Source organism: Eptesicus fuscus, chromosome 22, assembly GCF_027574615.1.
Source record: "Eptesicus fuscus isolate TK198812 chromosome 22, DD_ASM_mEF_20220401, whole genome shotgun sequence".
NCBI classification, from domain to species: Eukaryota; Metazoa; Chordata; class Mammalia; order Chiroptera; family Vespertilionidae; genus Eptesicus; species Eptesicus fuscus.
This window is the reverse complement of record NC_072494.1, coordinates 43663770-43684902: the sequence shown is the minus strand read 5'-3', so window position 1 is coordinate 43684902 and position 21133 is coordinate 43663770. Positions and strand designations below refer to the sequence as shown.

The 21133-nt window shown below is 51.2% G+C and overlaps 1 protein-coding gene across 7 annotated transcripts in view; it reads left to right on the top strand.

Annotated features, from left to right (window-relative positions):
- Window positions 1-10855: 10855 nt before the first annotated feature.
- The window catches only part of UAP1 (UDP-N-acetylglucosamine pyrophosphorylase 1), a 29586-nt gene continuing 19308 nt past the window's right edge, over window positions 10856-21133 (top strand). The window contains exons 1-2 of one of the 7 annotated variants that reach the window (XM_054711661.1): window positions 10856-11008; window positions 16666-17002. In XM_054711661.1, the coding sequence (XP_054567636.1) occupies window positions 16723-17002 (280 nt within the window). In that variant the 5' untranslated portion in view covers window positions 10856-11008; window positions 16666-16722. Of the gene's footprint in view, window positions 11009-12081; window positions 12111-13150; window positions 13552-16665; window positions 17003-21133 lie in introns of those variants that run through there. The other 6 variants (XM_054711663.1, XM_054711665.1, XM_054711659.1 and 3 more) reach the window with 6 other exon arrangements.

The following is a 21133-nucleotide window of genomic DNA, read 5'->3' as shown; positions in this document are numbered from 1 at the left end:
ATATAATTACGTATTGTTTTTGTGATTAATCACTATGCTTTAATTATGTTGTTTGTAACAATGAAAATACATCCTGCATATCAGATATTTACATTACGATTCATAACAGTAGCAAAATGACAGTTATGAAGTAGCAACGAAAATAATTTTATGGTTGGGGGTCACCACCACATGAGGAACTGTATTAAAGGGTCGCGGCGTTAGAAAGGTTGAGAACCACTGGTCTAGATGGAAACTCTGAACAAGAAACCAGGGAACCCAATCAGTTGAGTTTTGGGGTGTCCAGTTTTAAAGCCGCCTCTTGTAGCTCTAGATGGAACCATCTTTGGAGGGAGGCAGTGTGGCCCTTTGGGTAAAGTGAGTGCTCACGTGATTTGATGAGGGGTTCTGGCGAGAGAGAGAGTTGGTATGCCCATCTCAATGAAGAGGATTGTTCTAACCTGGTGGCTCTTATGTTACCACCTCCATCATAACTGCTGCGGAGACATCCAACTGCTTACTCTGTTTCTCTCCAGAGAAGATTCCAGAATCTCTTAAAAAGTATGGCCAAGATGAACTCAGCCAAGTCTGGGTAAAACGCCAGAAGGTCCCCAGAATGCCTTGTCTGAAGCTGTGGGTGTGGCGTGACCTCAGCCAGGGCTGGTCTGGTGAGTCAGGATCACCAAGAAGGTTGCTCCCACTCCCTGGGGTGGTTTAAAGGCACTTAGAACTCAAGGATTCATGGGAGCGGTTTGCGTGGCAGCCCTCGGGGTGACTTCCTTTCTCTGCCTTCTGCCTTCCTACCTGCCTTTCCGTCACCCTCTCGTCCCCTTCCTTCCTGCTCTCTTTTGTACATTCCAATTTTAATATTTATAGTATAATAAAAAAACTAAGACAAAACTTTAAAAGAACGGAAGTTTTTGGTTTTTGAATTTTAATCTTCCATCACAGACAGGAAGGTAAGAAAGGAGGCTGGGGCACCACCAACCGCGACGGACCTCCTGTGCTGTCACCGGCAGCAGCCCTCACGCGAGCTTGCAAGGGGTGCAGCTGTGGCGCCGTCTGGGGCCGTCACAGTGGGCGGGGTGGGAAGGCTCCAATGCTCTCCGCAAGCTCAGAGCTCCGGGGTGGCTGGGCCTGAGGACAGGGCAGGGTGTGGAGAACATGAGGGGGAGTTAAGAAGGAATGTGGGGGGCGAGGGGGGTCCTGTAGGACCTCGTTTTCACTCTGAGGTAAGAGCCAGGAGAGTGTTGAGCAGATGGCTGATGGAATCCCACAGATTCTTGAAGCTGCCACTGCCCTGAGAATGGCCTGTTGGGCCGGGGTGGAGGCAGGGGGCCTGATGGGGTAGGGCAGAGGCAGGGGGCCTGATGGGAGGCTGCTGCTGTCCCCCAGGTAAGAGGTGGTGATGGGTGTGTGAAGGAGGGTGTGGGCGTGTTTGGAAGACAGCCCATGGGATTTATTATAGACTAGAGGCCTGGTGCATGAAAATTCATGCACTGGAAGAGGGGACCCTCAGCCCGGCCTGCCCCCTCTCACAGTCTGAGAGACCTCAGGGGTGGGAGGTGACCCGGTGATCAGGGAAAGCCGACGCCCTCATCACACCTTTGCTGCTGCCACTGCCGGCAGCACAAGCCTCAGCCAGCCCTGGTTACCTGAGCCTAGGGCAGCCCTGGGCAGCTGGGCAGCTGCCATCTGAGGCTTGCCTGCACCTCGAGCTGGCCCTTGATGGCTGGGCAGCCACCATCAGTGGCTTATCTGTGCCTTGGGCCGGCCCTGGGTAGCTGGGCAGCTGACATCCAAGGCTTGTCTGTACCTCAGGCCAGCCCTGGGTGGCTGGGCAGCTGACATCCGAGGCTGGCCTGTGCCTGGGCTGGCCTGCACGGCTGGGGGGCTGAGGGAACTGGGGGGCTCCGGAGGCAGGTGCATGGAGCGGCCGGGCCCACCTGGGGGCAGGCCCGGCCGTGCTGCGCAACTGCCAACCCAACGGGGCTGAGGGGACTGGGTGCTGCCATCTTGTGGCTGTGGGCGCCGCCATCTTTGAGGGTGTGGCAGTCAATTAGCATATCCCCTCCTTATTGACTGTGGGTGCCACCATCTTTGTGAGGGTGTGATGGTCAATTAGCATACTTCCTCTTTATTAGATAGGATTGGATCTGGCAAGAAAGGTGATGAGAGGTGTCTCCAACAGCAAGCCTGTGTGTGGCATTCCGGCTGAATTGGGCACAGGGCATAAATGCACATTAAACTCAAACGTGGCCCTTGCAGGAGTGCTGAGGCCATGCTGTGGCTGATCACAGCCAGGCAGGCAGGCGAGGAGGTGTACGTGTGCTACCGTTTGGGCTCGGTTTCCGAGGAGCTGCCCTGCAGATGGCACCACTGGGCCTTAGAGAGTCTGCACTAGGCCTGTACAGCGCAGGGCTGGCGTCGGCTCTGGCCATGCGTCTTAGACACCTGTTCTGTCCTTAGGCAAACCCCTTCATTTTGGGGAGATACTGTTTTCTTACCTGAATTAAGGGAGGTGGACCAGATGACCACTAGCCTATGGCCGGGGAATGGAATTTAAAGTCCACTCTCCCTCACCATAAAGGCATACTCAGCCGGGAGCGTGGAGGCGGTTTATCTCTAACTGTTGCACACCAACACACTTCCCTACTTTCTCCCGGTCCATTCCATTCTGTTCTGTATGTTCTTCCTAAATCCCAGTGGACCCCCGGGTCCGTTGGCGATACGCTCCCAGACCCCGGTGGGTGCCTGGACCTGCGGGTAGAACGGAGCCCTGTACTGACTGTTCCCCGGCACAGACCTCTCACCGAGACGAGGCACTGTGGCTCCAGTGGCACACCGGGATGGCCGTCACCACTCTTGCCCTGCGGGGCCTTTATTAAGTCAGTGACTTGAACACAAGCACCAAGATGCTAAGACAGTTGACCGTACGGCCAAGGCGGTTACGAAGGGGCTAGCAGGCGAGGAGCATGTGCAGCGTGCGTGTTGGACAAAAGATGAGTCACGTCCTGGGCGGCCGAGCAGGACAGCTCCAGACTTCATCACCTCTGAGAACAGCACACGACGTAGAACTACAAATTGTTCATTTCTGGAATTTTCCATTTAATATTTTTGACAGTGGGTAACTGTGGAAATCCAAACTGCGTATAAGGAGGGACTACTGGATAGTCAGTTTCAAGGGGCTGTACTTTAGTGAAAGAAAAATCATCTCGCAGGGTGTATTCGTTATTTCACAATATTTCAGAACACACCCTGAGCTACAGAAACTTGGTGTGTGGGAGGAGTGGGGAGCTGTAAGTCAGGGCCATCCCCTGGGAGAATGAGGTACTCATACCCTCAGTCCAGCCCAGGCCCTCCACCCATGTGTCTCCGGGAAACGGTGACCTCATGAGAGCTCAGGCCTGGCCGTGACCCCAGCTGGAGCTGGGCAGACTCCGCTCAGTAGCACCTCTGGCCCTCCCTGAAGTTTAGGGGCTACCGAGGTGCCTGGTTCATCCTTTTGTCCCCCTCCCCCACCCCGCCACCAGACAGAAGCAGATGAAAGCATCCTTTTCTTCTCTCCCTGTCTTTCATTTATGAATACTCGCTTGCTCTTTGTTTCCTTTAACAATATTTCCTGAAAGTCGCTCCATGTGAGTTCATTTCAGTCTCCTTTCTGTTGGCAGGTATATAGTATCCGGTTTTCTTCCAGTACTTGTGTGATTCCAGGTTTCACACTAGATCTGTTTTTTATTTGAAGTTGTTCTTGTGGGTGGTGTGAAATATGGGTCTAGCTTTATCTTGTTCCAAGTGGCTACCCACTTGTCTCCATTTATTAAAGAGTTGAATTTTTGGTCTGAGATGCCTCCTTTAATGACACAGCCCTTGGGTCTGTTTTGGGCCATCTAGTCTATTCCACTGGTTTGTCTGTCCATGTGCGGTCCCAAGTTGTTTTAGTTATAGAAGCTGTATAGCATATTTTAATATCTTATCGTAGCTTCTCTTTTTCAGTGCTTTCCTAGCCATTCTTTCATGTTTCTTTTTCCATAACCACATTAGTATCAACGTGTGACTAATTTATAGTTTAACCAGGAGTGTAATTCATAAATCAACTAGGGTGGTTTCTAGTGTAGGAGAGTTTCACAGTTTTCCTCACATGGGTTTTGCACATTTTGTGTTAGATTTATACCTATTATGTAATTTTTTTGTTGCTGCTGTAAGTGGGATTTTCTCTACCATCGTATCTTCTCTGAGTAGTTATTGCTCCTGTGTATGAAAACTACGGCCTTCTGTCTAGTTAGCATATACCTGCAGCCCTGCCGATGTCTTCGATGGAGATTTATCACTGATCCTCATACAGGAGTTCGTCTCATTGATTCTCTAGAGTTTTCCAGGGACATGCTTGTGGCCTTGGAAAGGCGGGGTAGTTCTACTTACTCTTTCCGATTGCATTCGTTGGTATCTTCGTGGCCTGAGGGAGCATCGGGCTGTGCTCCCTGCCATTAGGCTCCTAAATGGCCGCATGGATAACAAACACTTTTAAAGGCGGGAAAAGTCTCCCTGCGAGAAGAATCTGGGTATTTTTCTGGCAAGATGAGATTAAGGCCTTTCTTAGGCTTCGGTACTAGTGTGGACAGAAGGGGCCACATGCTGACCTGACCGCTCAGGGGAGGCCTGCATGGCGGTCTTGCAAACGCAGAGACCTAGAGTCACCACAAAGGGTCTGAAATTAACCTTTAACTAAAGCAGTGATGGTGGGCAGTCACATCCTAGGCTGGCAAGGTCAGCCTTTACCTTAACGGAGCCTATCTGTCTTTTTGCATCTATGATAACATCCTTGAAATGTCTGGGTCACTTGTAACTTGCCTTTTTCTGGACCCCCTGGGGCACAACCTAATGTGCTGGGCGCCAGGACAGAGACCACAGATTCCTTCATTGTTACTGTTATCATGTTAATTGTTGACTGCTAACTGCCCTGCACCCACCTAAGTATGTATCTATCATTTTACTTTTTATACAATCCCAGGGGCTCCTCCCCGCTCCCGCCCCCCACTCCGCTTTGCTTTTCCTGCCTCTCTAATCTATCACCAGTGGATTTCATGTGTTAATATAAAATAAAAAAATTCAAACCTGTAAAGAATTTTTGTGAGTTTATTTGATCCAAACTGTCCACAATTGCCGGGAAGCAGAACCTCAAGGGATTGAGATGATGCTCCGGAGAATGGCGGGTTACATCTGTATTTATACATTGCAATCAAAAGAGGGACGAAAGCAAAGTGGAGGGAGGGGGGGAGGAGGGTTGGGGAACCCTTGGGATTGGATAAAAAGTAAAATGATGGACACATCCTTAGGTGGGTGCAGGAACAATTAACATAACAATGAAGGAATCTGTGGTCTCTGTCCTGGCGCCCAGGCACATTAGGTTGTGCCCCGAGGGGTCCAGAAAAGGGAAGTTACAAGTTACCCAAACATTTCAAGGATGTTATCATAGATGCAAAAAGACGGATAGGCTCAGTGAAGGTAAAGATTGACCTTGTCAGTGAAGATACCGGCCTAGGATGTGACTGCCCACCATCACTGCTTTAGTTAAAGGTTAGTTTCAGACCATCCTTTGTGGTGACTTTAGGTCTGAGTTTGCAAGACCGCCATGCAGGCCTCCCCTGAGCTTGTCAGGTCAGCATGTGGCCCCTTTTGTCCACACATATAACCCACCAGATCCCTTCCTTTGATGGCAATGCATAACAATAGATGAGAAACCGCCATTCTCTGAAGCATTATCCCAGCCCCTTGAGATACTGCTTCCTGGCAATTGTCAACAGTTTGGCTCAAATAAACTCACAGAAATTCCGGGGGGGGAAGGGGGGGGCACCAAGATGGCGGCATAGGTTAAACACCTAACCTACAGCCTGGCACAACAATTTCAAAAATACAACTAAAAGTCAAAGCGGACATCATCCAGATCCACAGGAAAGCTGGCTGACTGAAATGCCCACAACTAGAAGGAAAGAGAAAACTACAAGGAAAATCAGAGGAGCCGTAAAAGCCTGAAGTATGGAGACACGGGCGGAGACACGAGCACGCACGCGTGCGGGGAGGACGGACGGAGCCGGAGAGGAAGGGGCGGCTGATGGCCTGGCCGGCATTCTCTAGCAGGAAGGAGATAAAAGCTCCAGATTGCACTGAACCCCAGCTCCAACTGCAATGAACCCCAGTTCCGGGCGAGACCCTGGGAAGCCAGGCTCATGCTGGGGGAATCTGGGCTGTGGGGCGGAAACACAGAGGAGCAGCGAAAGGCAGAGCACTGGAGGCGCGCACGGCAATGCGAGCAGAGGATGGTGTGTTGACTGTAAACTCACAGAAATTCTTTACGGGTTTGAATGTTTTTACATTAACACTAGAAAAAAAGGGTAAAAGTAAAAACTTGATTTTATAATCGTTTGTTGAAAATACTTGTGCTGGGCCCCAGTTCTACCTTTTTTTCTTTAAAAAGCTCTGTAATAATGATTCTGCTCTTTATTTGTGTTAGAGTTGGCCGGTGACATGGGCTGTGGAAGAATTCACAGCTGAAAGGAGAGATGCTGAGAGGAGGTTTATTTTCCTTTCCAAGAAAGGGAAGGGCCAAGGACCGCCAGTCACCTCAGGACAGGAAACAAAAACGACTTCCACTTTTAAACCATTTCCACTGTTACTAGGTGACCAGGAAAGAAGGAGGGTTTGGCCTAAAATTGAACAAACACCAGAGGATGTCTTAAAAAGGTGTAGTTTGTTTGCTTTCTAGGAGACAGATGTTCTAGGGCGGTATCTTATCAGTGTTTTTCTCAAGTCTGTAAAACATGCTTAGAGTAAAAGTTATAAAGAGTTCAAAAGAGGCTTGCTTGAAGGGGTGGGGGAAAGGGTACTTTCTACTAACTAGAGATTCCTTGGTGCAAATTATCCCTAAGTTGTGAGAAGAGCAGGGAGGAGGGGGATACAAGAATGTAGCCCTGAGAGGAGCTTATCTTGTCCTGCCCAATGGTTTGAATCGGAGGAGCCAACAATCTTGTGGTTGGATTACCAGGTGCTTCTCATCTATATATATATAAAGAGGCAATATGCTAATTGGTCCTAATGGTGTCTGGTGTCCTGAGCTGGTGGCGGGGACGGGGGGGGTGGGGGGTTGGGGTGTTGGGGGGGGTGGGGGGTGGTGACTTCTGCCCGCCCCCAGCGGAGGCTCTCGCAGGCCTGCCCAGTGCTAAGGTGCGTCCCGTCCGGCCTGAGGTGAAGCTGCCTTTCAGACTATAACTTCAGCCATCGAAGATCAAACTGTACACCCCAAATGCTTTTCCTTGGATGGTCCAGGCGGTAGTGGAAAAACATACCTTTATAAAGTTTTAATTCATTATATTAGAGGTCGTGGTGGTACTGTTTTACCCACAGCGTCTACAGGAATTGCTGAAAATTTACTTCTCAGTGGAAGAACCTTTCATTCCCAATATAAATGACCAATTCCATTAAATTGAAACTTCAAATTCTTCTAGACTCGATATATGGAGTGAAGTTGCTAAAACCATTAAAAAGGCCCAACTTCTCATTATTGATGAATGCACCATGGCATCCAGTCATGCTGTAAACGCCATAGACAGATTACTAAGAGAAATTATGAATTTGAATGTTGCATTTGGTGGGAAAGTCCTTCTCGGAGGGGATTTTCGACAATGTCTCAGTATTGTGCCGCATGCTATGCGATCGGCCATAGTACAAACAAGTTTAAAGTACTGTGATGTTTGGGGATGTTTCAGAAAGTTGTCTCTTACAACAAATATGAGATCAGAGGATTCTGCTTATAGAAAATGGTTAGTAAAACTTAGAGATGGCAAACTGGATAGCAGTTTCCATTTAGGAATGGATATTATTGAAATCCCCTGTGAAATAATTTGTGATGGATCTATTATTGAAGCTACATTTGGAAATACTATATCTATAGATAATATTACAAATATATTTAAACGTGCAATTCTTTGTCCAAAAAATGAGCACGTTCAAAAATTAAATGAAGAAATATTGGATATACTTGATGGAGATTTTCACACATATCTGATTCCATCGATTCGACGGATGATGCCAAAAAGGAAAATTTTCCCATCGAGTTTCTTAACCCTTTGCACTCACTTGCTTTTTTCTCGATTCCTTTATTCTACTCGGGATTTATTTTTTTAAATACCCCAGATTTTACAAAGCGCGGCAGTAGAATAAAAAACTGGAGTTTCTTTTAATACAAACTTATTTATTTGGATTTTTTTATATTTCAAATTATTGATACATTCAAAGAGTAATTTTAATCTCGACATCCGAGTGCAAAAGGTTAATAGTATTACTCCTTCGGGAATGCTGTGTCATAAAGTAAAATTGTAAGTGGGTGCAATCATCATGCTACTGAGAAATCTTAATAGTAAATGGGGTCTTTGTAATGGTACTAAAGTTTTTATCAAAAGATTGTGACCTAATATTATCGAAGCAGAAGTATTAACAGGATCTGCAGAGGGAGAGGTTCTGATTCCAAGAATTGATTTGTCCCCATCTGACACTGGCCTCCCATTTAAATTAATTCGATGACAGTTTCCCGTGATGCCAGCATTTGTGATGACTATTAATAAACCACAAGGACAAACTCTAGACAGAGTAGGAATATTCCTACCTGAACCCGTTTCTGGACATGGTCAGCTATATGTTGCTTTCTCTCGAGTTCGAAGAGCATGTGAAGTTAAAGTTGTAAATACTTCATCACAAAGGAAATTAGTCAAGCACTCTGCAAGTGTTTTCACTCTTAATGTGGTATACAGGGAGATATTAGAGTAAGTTTAATCACTTTATCAGTCATTGTTCGCATCCCTGTGGTTTTTATATTATGTTTTTGTTGTTTTAATATCATGTTTTGTTTTCATATCATGTTTTTGTTTTTATATCATGTCTTTGTTGTTGTTATATCATTTCATTACTGTTTATTAATAAATTTATATATTATTTTCATATACATTTTACTAATTTCCTTTCATCTCTGACACTTCTATTATAGAGAAAGGGCAAATAGCAATATTAAATTATTTCCTCTAATTAATTCCCTTTTAATGTGCATGAATTTCGTGCACTGGGCCACTAGTAAATTATAGAAAAGGCTTTCTCCTGTCTTTACAATTTTTTTTTTTAGGATTTATAGAATGCCTATAGCACTGCAGACACTACCACCAATTCCTTCTCATTAAACCTTTACTACACCCACATGAAGTAGACATTATCCTCACTTTATAGAGGAGGCAATTGTGGTTTAACAAGGTTAAGTGACACTCCTTATAAGGGTTGAACTGTGATTTCGAATGTTTCCCAGTTTTCATTTTTCTAAGCCGTCATGCATATCTTTCTCAAGGAGTAGGAAGAGTAACAATCAGCATATTTTTAAGAAAGTGACAATGGTCAGTGACATTGTGGGCAGGCTTCTAGGTCTCTCTGCATGGTACCTGGGCATCCTTCACAGCGTGGTTCTTTCTTCCCAGTTATCCTGGGAGATTTGAGAGAAGTGTTGCTCGTGGGATCCAGGATCCAGATAATGCTGAGGGTATCAGGGTCCAGGAGCTAGAACGGTGCCTGACACAAGAGGAAGCACTCAAACATCAAAACTTAAGATTTATTTAGTATTTATTCTGTTCTATATTCATTACTTGTGTTTCCTGGTGTAATCCTCACAATTTAGTTTTGCTTGTATTTTATAGATGAGAATATTGATGCACAAGAGTTAGTTAACTTGCCAGGGATCACAGCAGTAAGGAGGCTGCAACTCTGCAGATCCTGCTCTCAACCCCTCCATTTGTGAGAATAATGGATCAAGGGCAGGGATCGTGACAGATGAGCGTGTTCAACTTCCTGAGTATAAACTCACCAGCCCTACTCACCCAGTGTCAATTTTTCTGTTTGTTTTTTAAAAAAATCCAAGGATATGTTTTTATTGATTTTGAGAGAGAGGAAGGGAGAGAGAAACATTGATTGGTTGCTTCCTGTATGCCCCTCATGAGGAATCCAACCCATCACCTAGGTATGTGCCCTGACTAGGAATCCATCCAGCAATCTTTGGTCGGAGGGAGGACCCTCCAACCAACTGACCCACCAGGCCAGGGCGAATTTTCCTGCTTCTTGATGCAGTGGGTGGTTTTACAATCGACAATGAATACAGGCCTGCTTCCGCTAAGAATTCCCGAATGCCTGGGATTCTTTGTGTGGTATTAAATCCACCGGTGTTTCCGCCTAATGGTCCCGGACTTCTTGCAAAACTGTACGAAGTGCAACCCAACTCCCAAGGTAACCGGCGCTCCTGAGGGCCCAGTCCTGAGCCAGCAGCCGGCGCCTGCCCCGCACACGGGCTGTGACAGGCCCACGGTGCACCAGTTATACACTCGGGCCCGCGAGGACCTCGGGGTCACCCAGCCCAGGAGGGGAAGGCCACAGGCGCAGAGCCTACCCTGGCGCCCGCTCACTGCCTCAGTTTACCTAATCTCTATGCCTGCCTGTTTGTGCAAAGGTGAACGGGCCTGCCTCACGCGCTTAGGACCTAAAACCACCAGAGAGGCCCTCAGGGCGCGGCAGGCACCCGGCGGAGGGGAGCCCGCGGCGCCAGGCCCGCCCGCCCGCGGGAATCCACGTGGAGAAGCCGGGGCTTTCGCAATCGCGGCGCGGGCGGCGGACGCTCGGGGCCGCGGGGCGGGGCGTGCAGGGGGCGGGGCCGTGTGGGGCGGGGGGCGGGGCGTGCAGGGGGCGGGGCCGTGTGGGGCGGACGCATTGGCTCGGAGCGGGAGTGACGCACAGGCCCCGCCCCGCGCTCGCGGCGCTGACGTGTCTTCGGGCGCTTCCTCCTCCGCGGGCCGCGTTGGCGCCTGCGGGGCGGGCAGGCGGGCGGCTCCCCCGCCCGGCCCCGGCCCGGCCCCCGCTCCCGCCCCCCGGCCCCCCGTCCCCCGCCCCGGGCGGCTATAAAGGCGGAGCGGCGGGCTGCGGAGCCAGCCGGGGACGCCGTCGTGCGGAGGTCGGTCGCCGAAAGGCCCCGCCGCCAGGAGGGACGAGTGGGCCGGCGTGGGGCGGGCCGGGCCGGCGCGGGGTGGAGCCGGTGCCCCACGTGGACCGGGACGGGCTGGGCGGCCGTGACGCCGGCCGCGGCTGGGACAGGGGTGGCGGCGCCGCGAGCGGGTCCTGAGCGGGTGACAGCGGTTCCGAGGGCGCCGCCCGGGGACGCGTGGCCGGAGGCGTGTGACCTCGGGTCGCAGGGGCCGCGGGTCAGGCCGCGCTGCGCTGGCTGGAGTGAGGCCGGGGTCGGCGGGCTGGGCGGGGGGCCGGGCAGCGAGGCCGGGGGCCGGGCAGCGAGGCCGGGGGCCGGGCAGCGAGGCCGGGGGGCCGGGCAGCGAGGCGGGGGGGGGGCCGGGCAGCGAGGCCGGTGCCCGGTGCCCGGTGGCGGTGGCGGTGGCGCTGGCCCAGGCCCCAGCCCCCAGCCCCGGGGAGGCGCAGGCGCTGGCCGTGCCTCCCACCGGGGCTCAGCGGTGCGCTGTGGGGTGAGAGCAGAGGCGCCCGCCGTCAGAACGGGCGGGAAGGGAGGTACGTGGCCCGGTCCTGCTGGTGAAGAAACCCGGGAGCCCGGCGGCTGGGCTCCGCGGGGCGGCGGCCCGCTGACTGGAGGGTCCCGGGTTGATTCGGTCAAGGGCCGACCTGGACCTGGTTTGTAGGCTCCAGCCCTGGTCTGGGCCGAGGCAGCCGATCCATGTGTCTCTTTTTCTGTCCCCCCTTCCCTTCCACTCTCCAAAAATCAATGGAAAAATGCCCTTGGGTAAAAGTCATAGATACAGGCTGACCCCGGGTATGTAGGACTCGATGTGCTGGTGGTTACGTCGCCATCTCCCATATATTTATATAAAAAAAAGTTCCGTCATTTCGACGTTTGTTCATATGTGCTTTATGTTTTTTATTATTTATTTACCACAAGTAAAGGTCAGGCATTGTTATCTTTCTTTTAAATGTTTTTTACAGTTTCACTTCATTACTGTGTGTGCTCCACCTGAGTGACGTAGGTGCTTACGTAGGTGGGTTCCGTCGGGCCTTCGGAAGGGATCTCCGAAGTGACCCAGGACCTGCTGTGCGTTAGTCTTGTCGGCGCCTCAGGGATGCTTGTCACCTTGGGGAGCTTTACCTTCTGGGCTTCGCAGGCACGGAGGTCTAGGCCCAGGATCAGAGTTGTCTTATTTGCGAGGATTCATTTTCTCAAGCATTGGAAGGTGGGGAGGTATCTAAGGGCTTTTTGGAAAAGTTTGGCATATCTTAAAATGTCGTAAATCTGTGCGCATTGAGTAGGCAGAGCCCTCCACTGTGAACTGTCACTGGGGGCGGGGGTGGGGACAAGGGCTGGTGTTGTCTGGAAGTGTGTGCACAGGGAGGGAAGGGACTTGCAAGGGTCCAGGAGTGGGGAGGGGCTGAGGTGAGGACCTCCTGGTCTCCTGGCTCCCTGCTGAGCTTGCCCAGCCTTAGGAAAGACTGCATGGCTTGGAAAATAGTTTAATAGGAACCTGTCTCTGAGCTGTCTTTTTTATATGGTAATCTTAAAGTTAAGTAATGGCACCCTAGCTCCTGAAACCTGGGTATATCCATAGAAAGGCCTCTAAAACCTGAGTCCCAGTCTCCGTCTGTCCGTCTGCTGCCCCTGCTCTAGTTTCCACCTGCCCTCCCTGGGGGCTCATGGAGCCCGGAGCTCGTGTCCTGTGCGCTGGTGACCTCTGAACTCCCATCTCAGACCGACCATGGTCCGAAGTGGAGGTCGATTCTCACTCTGAACACATCCCTGTGCCTGTGTGTCCCCACTCAGGACCTGGGACACCACCTGCAGTCGTCGCTGCTGGGCGCCTGTGGGCCTCTAGGCCCGCCCAGAACCGCCTTCGCCTTCGCGCCGAGCCCCGGCCATCTCTCCTCTAGATGACTCGGTGCTTCCCTGACAATCTGCTGGCCACTTTCCCCCGCACAGCAGCCGAGTGACCCTTTAAAACCCGAAGCAGACCAAGACACTGCCCTGCTGCAAGTCCCCCACTGGCTGCCAGACCCCGGCACCCCGGGCCTAGTGAACCGGCTCCAGCTTCATCAACCTTTGCGCTGACCTTGAACAGCCAATCAGGTGCCTGTGCTGCGGCTGTACACCTGGAGCGCCGCAGCTGGAGGCTCCCCCCTGGTGCTGGTCATTCAGGGGTCTTGGCAGAAGTCTCAGCGAGGCCCTGCTGACCACACCGGCTGCGCACCGGCCGCAGCCCCTGCTCTTTAGCCCCATTCCGCTCTATTGCTATCCTGCTTTTCTTTTCTTCGTAGCACTTGCCTCATCACACTCCTGACACTGCGTCTGTCCGTCTCCCTCACTGGGGTGTGGGCGTGCAGAGTTGCTTCTCCCACTGCTGTGTCCATCACCTGGCTGACCGTGGGGCTCACGATATCTTTGTTGAATGAACTAATGGCAATGAAAGTCCATCGTTTTTCCTCTGAAAGGCTCCCGATGTATCTGCATATTCCAGGAAACGGAGAGGAAGCTGCTCATGCACGTAGGTGAGAGGTGGCTGGGCCCTCGTCTGTCCTCCACGCAGCGCAGCGCGGGGAGCAGCAGCCGTCCTCAGCCCTGCGCCCGCGCCTGGAATGCGTTTATTCACTGGGTTATCTTCATGCTCTTCTCACTGACTGGACTTCTCTCTCAGCTCTTGCGTCCTTGACAAACTTCATCCTCCAAAGCCGCACTCCGACAGCGGCCCTCCTCACGTTCAGGAGGCCGTGACTGGTCTGGGCACACCGTGCTTTACGAGAGCGTGGAGGGAGGGCGTCCAGGTGCCTGTGCAGGCTGAGTGCTCAGCATTGTCTGGCACGTTGATCCTCTGCACCTTACAGCTGAGGACTCGCATCCTTATTGTGTAGGTGAGGAAAATGGAGGCACAGGAAGATCAAGTCACTTGCTCAAGGTCACAGAGTTAGAAGATAGTGGAGCTGGGGCATGACCCCAGAGCTCACTCTGGTTAGTACCCACAACTGCACATGAGATCTTCAGCTGAGCCGTTAGTATTTCCTCGCTTTTATGAGAGACTAGAGGCCCGGTGCGTGAAATTCTTGCAGGAGGGGAGGGGTGGTCTTTCAGCCTGGCCTGCACCCTCTCCAATCGGGGACCTCTCAGGGGATGTCTGACTGCCAGTTTAGGCCCGATCTCACAATCCAGAACCACTGGCTCCTAACCGCTCACCTTCCTGCCTGCCTGATCGATCCTAACCACTCTACCTGCCTGCTTGATGCCCCTAACTGCTCCCCTGCCTGCCTGATCGCCCCTAACTGCCTCTGCCTGCCTGCCTGATCACCCCTAAATGCCTCTGCCTGCCTGATTGCCCCTAACCTCTCTGCCTGCCTGCCTGATTGCCCCTAACCGCTTCCTCCTGCCTGCCTGATCACCCCTAACCGCCTCTGCCTGCCAGCCTGATCACCCCTAACTGCCCTCCCCTGCTGGCCTGGTTGCCTCTAACTGCCCTCCCCTGCCGGCCTGGTTGCCCCTAACTGCCTCTGCCTTGGCCCCTGCCACCATGGCTTTGTTCGGAAGGATGTTTGGATGGATGTCTGGTGTAATTAGCATATTACCCTTTTATTAGTATAGATGCTGCCAATTGTGGAAAGATCTTAAGCATTAGGGTCAGGGTTAAAATTCTGGGTTAGAATTCCTATTCTGTCTGCGAGGTAAGTAGCCTTGGGTAGAGTACTTAGCCTCTTTGAGCCTCATTTTCTCATCAGTTATAAAGATTACTTTATTTATGCCTTTGAACTTTTGCGAGGGAAATTTCATTGTTCCCATTTTACAAATGAAGGTACCAGAGTTGAATGTATCTACTCCTTGGCCCAAGCAAGAGAGTCAGGAATAAAAGTAGGTTCTGTTTGGTTCCCAAACCCATAAAGACTTTCTTCAGGCTAGAGTGTGTGAGGGGCCTCTGAGGCCGGCTGGTCCAGGCAGATGGAGACTGAAGGGAGGAAGTGGAGGGTGGTTAGGGTCTCAGGGCACAGCGTGGTAGAGCTGCGTCTAATGGCAATCAGCAAGCCTTCGTTTTCATTTCCCGGTCAAGCCTCAGTGTGGTCGCAAATCAGCGGTAACTTGGAAAGTGTGTTTCACAGCAGGTATCATTCCTTCACACTGTCCCATCAAGTTCCTCACCCATGTGTCCTGAGCCTTCTCTTCCTTTCTCCGTTTCACTGACATTTTTGCAAAATAAGTCAGCTACAAGAACATCAATTATGTCTGTATTTCTGAATAAATGCCATATGAATAACGTGTTTCTCTTGCCACCTTTCTCTTACACACACACGTACACACACATACACACGCACACAGATAGTCTTTTTTTGCCTGACAGGCAGTGTAGTTAGACGGTGAAGAGCATGGATTGAGAGCTGTCTGTGAGGTTGGGATCCCAGCTTTCACAGGTGGGGGCCCTGGGCATGATATCTCTGTGGCTGTTTCTTCCTGCAAAGTAGTCCCGTAGCAGTGTCTGCGGTCGTCTGTGGACAGAGCACCGTGTCTGCAGAGCAGTTAGGGTGTGCTCCCCGTGAGTGCACATGGTGTCTGATGTGCGGGTGCTGCTCGCACTGTGGGGATGGCGTGGACGCCGCCTCTCGCTGTTCTCACGGTGGGTACGCGGGCTGTGTCCTTGGTGCCTTCCCTTCCAGCTGAGCAGCCGCTGCCCAGGGAGGACTTCACAGTGAGCACCGTGCGTCCTTGGCGCTGGCTGCCCGGTCCCCTGTGCGGCCTTCCCTTGTGGCCCTGCTCCTCGGTTCTCAGCAGCAGGCGCCGCCGCCTGTTCAGAAAGCTGCTGTTGGCTTCCAGGTACTCTGGTTACTTAGTTTTCAGGGCTCTTTGCATTTACTGGTAGCCCAACCCCCGTCCCTCCCATCATCCACATAAGACGCCCACTTTTTACTGCTCCCAGTGGCCCCCAGCTGTGCCTGCTCCTGCTCTCAGCTGTGTGGTCTGCTCAGCCCTCCGGCACAGCTGTGTGCCCTCCGCTGTTAGGTGAGGAGGCCACCTCCCTCCTCGTTCTCTAGTGCTGTGCTGGCTAACATTTTGCTGTGTCATCACGGAATGCTCTCAAGAACATGTACCCATTGGTGGTTCCGGTGTATTGCTTGTCCCCTTAGGGTTCAATTATTAGTAAAGATAATGCACATGTTTTTATCTCTTTTTTGCAGAAGTTATGATTGATATAAAATTGATTATATGTGGCCCTGTCTTGGATTTTGTTGTATTCTGAATACAACAGAGTTATTGCCATCACTAGAGAGAAAAGGAGGACACGAGATATTAGGCTGTCAGGCATTCTTTCAGTGGTGGCTGAGTGGTCAGAGGAACCATACAGAGGAGAGCTAACTGCGGGGTAGCGTGTGCGCCGAGAGTCAGTCAGTCTGGGCTCCTGTCCCAGCTCCGCCACCTGAGTGATCCACGTGGGTGAAGTGTATAGTGCAGTGCCCGGCATGCGACGCTCAGTGTTGTCTTACCACTTTGGGGCCTTACAGGTATTGGGAGGCAAAGGCCCAAGGTCATGTCTTCCCATCAGGTTTGTTTAATGCGCTTGTTTATCATAGGGAAAACCTACCAGGTTCATGGCTGGACTTTGACCTGCTGTTGATTTCTTTTCTCTTCAGGTTTCTAGGTGCAGAAATCACACCCCTGTTTCCACAAAGCTTGGCACCCAGGGCGCCATGAACGTCAGTGAGCTCAGACTCCGGTTGTCCCGCGCTGGGCAGGCGCACCTGCTGCAGTTCTGGGATGAGCTGGAGGAAGCCCAGCAGGTTGAGCTCTATGCGGAGCTCCAGGCCATGAACTTTGAGGAGCTGAACGTCTTTTTCCGGAAGGCCACTGAAGGGTTCAACCAGTCCTCCCAGCAAGAGAAGGTGGATGCCCGGATGGAGCCTGTCCCCCGGGAGGTGCTGGGCAGTGCCACCAGAGATCAAGACCAGCTCCAGGCCTGGGAGAGCGAAGGTACTGGCGCGATGGTTTGCTCTGAGGTGTAGGTGAGCTCCGCTGCTTGTTAAAGTCGAGCGCTCTAACACTGCGACTCTCAGACGACCCTCCACCAGGCGACCTCAGAAAGGGACGGATTCTCCCATTGTGGGTCCCTGCAGTCTCTGTTCATTTCTGGTGCCGAATCCGAGCCTCTTCTCATTCAAGTCTTCCATGCCTCTGGCCTCCTCCTCAGCTTTCATACTTCTAGATTTCCCTTCCTGAAGCTCAAGTTACATGTTCATGCCGCTTGAACGAAACACCGTCCCCCACTGCCTGGTGGTCACTTGCAACCCTGTCTCCGCTTGTCCTCCACTGCTGCTGCCGCACATGTCAGCCAGGCCAGGTAGTTAGTTCTCCGAGCCTCTGCTCACGCGGTCCTGCCTGAGGTGCCGCCTTCGGGCCATGAGGCCATCCCTGGAGCGCTGCCCGGGGAGCTCACGCCCCTCTCTGCGCCTCAGCTCGCCTTCTCTCAGCCGCCTGTGGTGGGGGTCGTTCTCGTCGCCGTCACTGCTTTGGGCTCCTGTAGAGCAGCGGGTCCTGCCCTGCTCGGCAGGACACAGCACTTAGGACAGGGTTTTGAGCAGTGGGCTGGTTGGGAATGTCTGTTGAGTTGCCCAGTGCTTTTCTTCTAAAGCAGATCATGAAATCCGTCCCTATAACTAGTACTAGTTAATGCTTTCGAGAAGAACCAAGTAAAGTAGCTCAGATGTTGCCTTTTTGGTGGAGTTGAGAGCTGTGCTTTTTATGAGCTTCTCTGTAAGGAAAGGATGGCTGAGCCCTGCAGCCCAGGCCTGAGAGTTGCATGTGCTCCGTCAGATCCGGGCCTCGTTTCCTCATTGAACAGACTGGCCTGGGTCTGTTCCTTCCTTTCTAATAAACATTACTTTACTGCAAACGTCACATCAAAATAACAGGGATACTATAGAGAAAGGGCCTGTGACCTCAGCAGATCTGTTTTTACTCCCTCCCACCACCATCCTGTGCTTGATGATATCCATGTTTACTTTTCTCGGGGTGCAATAATATTATAGATACAACCTTACAGTCCATATGTGTACCACACTGCCTGTTTTTCTTTCCCATTCTTTGGCACACACACACACAAAAGGTAACTGCTGCTATCCACCTTCTGTGTAGCTCTCGTATCTTTCTCTGGGCTTACAGATTACCTGATTTTCAAACTGTGTTCCAAAGGGCCCCAGGGGTTCCACACCCAGGAAACTCTCCTGTCTCGTGTAGGGTGGGAAGCAGAGTCTAAACAGCTGCGTCTCCAGCGCCTTCACCTCCCACTACCAGAGCAGTTCTGCTTGACCTGTTCCATGTGTCTGGTCTTTGCGTGAGTTTTATTTAAAAGGAGTTAGAGATGAAAAAACATTGACAATAGTCAGGCAAGCTGCAAGGAATGCTTGGCTGCGACTAACCTCGCTTCGTGCCGAGGGAGTGGCGTCCATACGGGCCCTCGGCACAGAGATCCGGGAACCAGAGTGGCACCGGGACCCCTGCTGGCTTGGACTTGCCAGCGCTTCCTGCTTCCCTGTGTCCTAAAGGCTGGCTGCTCCAACCAGAAGCCTCTTGTGCCCGCGAGTACCCCAGCGGCCATGTTTCTCTTGGTGGTTTTATGGGGTGAAATCTTCGAATGAACTCTTAGGGAAGTCCAGAGCTGTGACCCTGTAAAATGGGACCATGAGCACCTGTCAGGGCTTCTTGTAATTTGAGTCTTCTTTGACAACCTTGTTGGAATCTGTAAAACTAGTCTACATTGATGACGTTTCCTTTAAATTAGACTGAACTCTGACAACCTAGCCTAGTATAAGAAGGTACAAAGCAAACTTCCTTTTGGCTTAATGTCAGGGAGCAATGTTTACTTGTGGTTTAAACAGGAGGGGTGGAGAAGGAGACGCTTAACTGACCTTATATCCTTTGCCCTCAGCCACAAATTTCCACGTATGCGAATCATGCCACGTGAGGCTCCGCAGGCAGTTGTCACGGGAAGAGATCTCCATTGTGAAGAGGGTGATGCTATGTTTCGGAAAATAGGGGGTCCTGGCAGTGTCCGGAGGACCCTTGTTACCCCAGGAATGGGGCGGGTGGAGGCAGGTGCAGTGGTCCCACAGAGCCTGCTCTCTGCCGTGGTGCTGGGCGTGCCGCACGGGGAGGATGGCCTCTGCAGCGCTGTGCGTGCCGCCCGTGCCGCGGGGCCGGCGGGGCCGGAAGGGAGGCCGCGTGGAGGAGCAGCCCAGAGGCTGTCTCACGGCGGAGCCTTACGGAGGGGCGGCGGCTTCAACCTGAATCGCTGGCAAAGGATATTTGCTTAGTAAACCGCCCCCTTCATTTTTACATAAACCCCTGCTTATCCTAAGCACAACAGAAGCTTCCGTTGTTATATTATAATGGCAAGTTAGCCTTTGGTATCAGCTCTTTTTGCCTGTGAGACATTTGGAAAATTCATCTTAAGGGTGGCTCTCTGCCACGCGTGGTAGCAAGTGGGCGTGTTGTCTGGAAACGTGTGGTCAGAAGGTGGCCCCTCAACAGTTTCTGGGATTTAGTGCAGAGGGTGACCTTCAGGGGTTAGTCCTAAAGTGCTGACTTTTAGAGGGAGGGGACAGGAGAGAGAGAGAAACTTCGATGTGAGAGAGAACATCAATCAGTTGCCTTCTGTACGTGCCCAGACCGGGCGGGGCGTGGGGGTCAGGGGGGAGTTTGAACCTGCAACCTTTCGGTATACGGGACAACGTTCCAACCAACTGAGCCACACCGGCCAGGGCTTCAGTGACATTTTTAACACATTTGTTTTACTTTAAAAGTAGCACATACCTATTTTAGAGAAGTTGGAAAATAACTAAGTTACAGAGAAATTTCTACCATCCCATAGCCCAGAGATAAATATTCAGTGGTAATATTTTATAGTACTTTTTGCACACCCACACAATTATGGTTTTGTGTATAATTTTGTAGCCTGCTCTAAGAATTTGTTATGAAAAATTTCAAGCATTTTTTGAAACATATTTAGAGAGAAAAACAGTATCATGAACTCCCACACTCACATCACCTTGATTAAATAATTATCAAACATTTTCGACTTTTGCTTTATCCTCTTTTTCTTTTTTGGTGCTGAAGTATTTTAAGATGTACCTCCAACATCATGGTATTTTACCCTCATAGAGTTCAGCAGCATCACTGCTCACAGTGTCACTTTTAAACCTAATGAAATTCACACTAATCCCCCAGAAACTAAAACTAGTTCAAATAGAGATTTCCTTCATTAGTCTGTATAATGTGCTCAAAAATAGGCTTAACGTTTTAGGGGAAATGGTTAACCTATAAAATCCTAGTTTCAGCTGTGATTAAAAATTAGAGACGTAAAGTATCTGTTCTGACTCACCTGCACTCTCTCCTGGCGGAGTTGCCTTCCTCCCCCACCCCGTGCTGTTGGAGTGTCAGTCTCCACCTTCGCACCTGGCGTCCTCCAGGTCAGGCAGGTGCCCAAGTCAAGGTGTATGAGAGGAGCTCCGCCAAGCCGGATGTTACCCAGGAAGTGGTAGAGCTGTGGCACGTCACTGTGAACCCTCCCGTTTCCTGGAAATGTTGCCAACTTTACTTTAAGTTCTCAATGTACTAGTATATAAAAATACATATAAAAACCCAGCCGGTGTGGCTCGGTGGTTGAGCGTGGCCCTATGAACCAGGAGATCAAGGTTTGATTCCCACTCCGGCACATGCTTGGGTTGTGGGCTTGATCCCCAGTGGGGAACGTGTAGGAATTGCCCAATGAATGATTCTCTCTCATCACTGATGTTTCTATCTCTTTCCCTCTCCCTCTCTGAAATCAATAAAAATATATTTTAAAAAATGCATAAAGCACAAAATTGGTAAGTTAGGTGGACCCACATTACCTAAGGATCCTATATAATAAAAGGGTAATGTGCAGATTGACTCTGACAGTGGAACAACCAGGAATGACCGGTCGCTATGACGTGCACTGACCACCAGGGAGCAGATGCTCAACGGAGGAACTGCCTCCTGATGGTGAGTGTGCTTCCATGGGAAGCGCCGCTCAGCCGGAAGCCGGCTCATGGCTGGCCAGCGCAGCGGCGGTGGCGGGAGCCT